The 2,294-nt window shown below is 39.7% G+C and overlaps 1 protein-coding gene across 1 annotated transcript; it reads left to right on the top strand.

The window, feature by feature from the left end:
• Positions 1 to 875: 875 nt before the first annotated feature.
• Positions 876 to 1,838, top strand: LOC110200775 (olfactory receptor 10Q1-like). The gene has a single exon (XM_020976178.1). The coding sequence runs from the start codon at positions 876 to 878 to the stop codon at positions 1,836 to 1,838; it is 963 nt and encodes a 320-aa protein (XP_020831837.1).
• Positions 1,839 to 2,294: the final 456 nt, after the last annotated feature.

The raw sequence follows: 2,294 nt of genomic DNA, 5'->3' as shown, positions 1-2,294 counted from the left end.
CTCTTCTGCTGAAAAATCCATCACCAGGCAATTTAACTGATAATATGTTTCTCCCCACTCAGATTACACTGGTCCTCAGAAGAGCATATTCTCCATTACTGACTTTTGTGCCGTGTATAGTCTATGAGAACTCATTGTCAACTCCATGTCATGAAGAAGCCTTGAAGGACATTACCAGAGTCTTAGCTATTAAATATAGAGGTATTCTGGTAGAAACATTAGGAAAAAGTGAGAAATTCATGCATTCCATCATGTACATATTTTAATTAATATAAAAATGTCTGGATTTTTTTAAAAGGAAAGTTTATCTGTTAGGGCTAAGATTCAGAGTTCATGGCTGCTTTGATGACCAATTAAAGTCACTGATACAGATAGGTGCTTGCCTCTCTTCTAAAGATCTCTATGAAATGTCATTTCACAATCTATGTTGATAATTCATTCTTGTCCCTTCTATTTGGGAATTTCCAAAACTATTTATACACAAAAGCACTAATAAAATCATGGGCTAGAAAGTGAAAATTTATAAAATCCCAGACCTGAAAGGGGCCTTACAGTATAGAATATAGTATGTCTGAATTGGAAGGGCCTTTGGAACAAAAACATCAGAGATGTAAGAGACTGTAGGACATGATACATAGAAGGCCAGTAAGCACATAAAAATTATTAATGGAAATTACCTTCAAGACCTTCTAATGTTCTTCCTTCTTCATACAGATGAGAATATTGAAGCCCAGCCATGATAAATTACTTGATCAAGGTGATTTGTTAAAGGTACTTGGACCTCTAAATTTTATGAGTCTATCATGCAAGAAGGAAATAGCATTCCTAGTATTATCTAGATAATCCATTAACTGGACTTGACTTTGGAAGATGACATGTCTTCTCCCAACATTCTCCATCTCAACCAGTCTGGCCCTACTGAGTTTGTGTTCCGGGTGTTCACCACTTCCCCCAGGATCCAGGCCCTCCTCTTCTGTTTCTTCCTTCTCCTCTATGTGATGATCGTGTGTGGCAACACTACCATCATCTGCATTGTGTGTACCCACAATTCTTTGCACACCCCCATGTACTTCTTCCTGTCTAACCTATCCTTCCTGGAGATCTGTTTCACCACTACTGTAGTACCATTGATGCTTTCCAACATCTTTGGGGCACAGAAGCCCATCCTATTGGCTGGCTGTTCAGCTCAGATGTTCATTTTTCTTACTCTTGGGGGTGCTGATTGTTTTCTATTGGCTATCATGGCATATGATCGCTATGTGGCCATCCGCCATCCCTTACAATACACACTCATCATGACCCAGAAACAATGTACCCAGCTGCTGGTTGGTTCCATGAGCCTAGCTCTTCTCCTTGACCTTCAGCTCACAGTATTTATCTGTACTCTGCCATTCTGTGGACATATTCTGGAAATCAACCACTTCCTGCGTGATGCCCCACCTGTCCTACGCCTGGCCTGTGGGGATATCAAAATACACCAAGCCATTCTATTTATGGTGGGTACCCTTGTGCTCGCTGTTCCCTTCCTGCTCATCTCCATCTCCTACATCTTCATTGCCAACACCATTCTACGCATGCAGTCTGCTGAGGGGCATTGGCGTACTTTTTCAACCTGCTTTTCACATCTCTCTGTGGTGCTACTACAATATGGATGCACTAGTCTGGTTTACATGCGTCCAAGGTCCAGTACCTCTGAGGATGAGGATAGGAAGCTCACTTTGATTTATACCATTGCCATTCCTCTGCTCAACCCCCTCATTTACACTCTACAGAACAAGGATTTCAAAGATGCACTGAAAAAATCCATGAGCTACGAAAGAGCTTCTGAAAATCAATAAAAGTATAAGGCAGAAACTTTATGATTGTTAAGATAATGGAACCTTTGAAAATTGCTTCTAAAATGTAGTTTCTCACTCACACTTAACACATTGCAATTTTCTGCAATTTAAATACATCATTTGGAAATGTTAAACTTGTATTTATATTGTTTATTGTGAACCTGGCCCAAGAGAATATGTGACAATAAAAACAGCTTAATCATACTCCTTCTGTAGAGTTGTAGTTCCCTTCCTACATATCTACCATTCATGTGCTTGTCTTTTCAGTATCCCAGAATGACAATACGATATCATAGACTTGGAGCACAAATGCACCTTAAAGGGGGCTTGACAAACAAAAATTTGAGGTGCTAAGTATTTAGTTGACTTGATTAATGTCCTGTAAGTAGTAAATGGAAATACTAAAATGTAAAGCCAAGCGCTCTGAATCAAAACAGCCCTCCGTCTCTCAAGGAA

The sequence above is a fragment of the Phascolarctos cinereus genome, unplaced genomic scaffold (assembly GCF_003287225.1).
Source record: "Phascolarctos cinereus isolate Bilbo 61053 unplaced genomic scaffold, phaCin_HiC Scaffold_9;HRSCAF=440, whole genome shotgun sequence".
Taxonomy (NCBI): domain Eukaryota; kingdom Metazoa; phylum Chordata; class Mammalia; order Diprotodontia; family Phascolarctidae; genus Phascolarctos; species Phascolarctos cinereus.
Note: the sequence above shows the minus strand (reverse complement) of the source record. Positions and strands in the feature narration are given on the sequence as shown.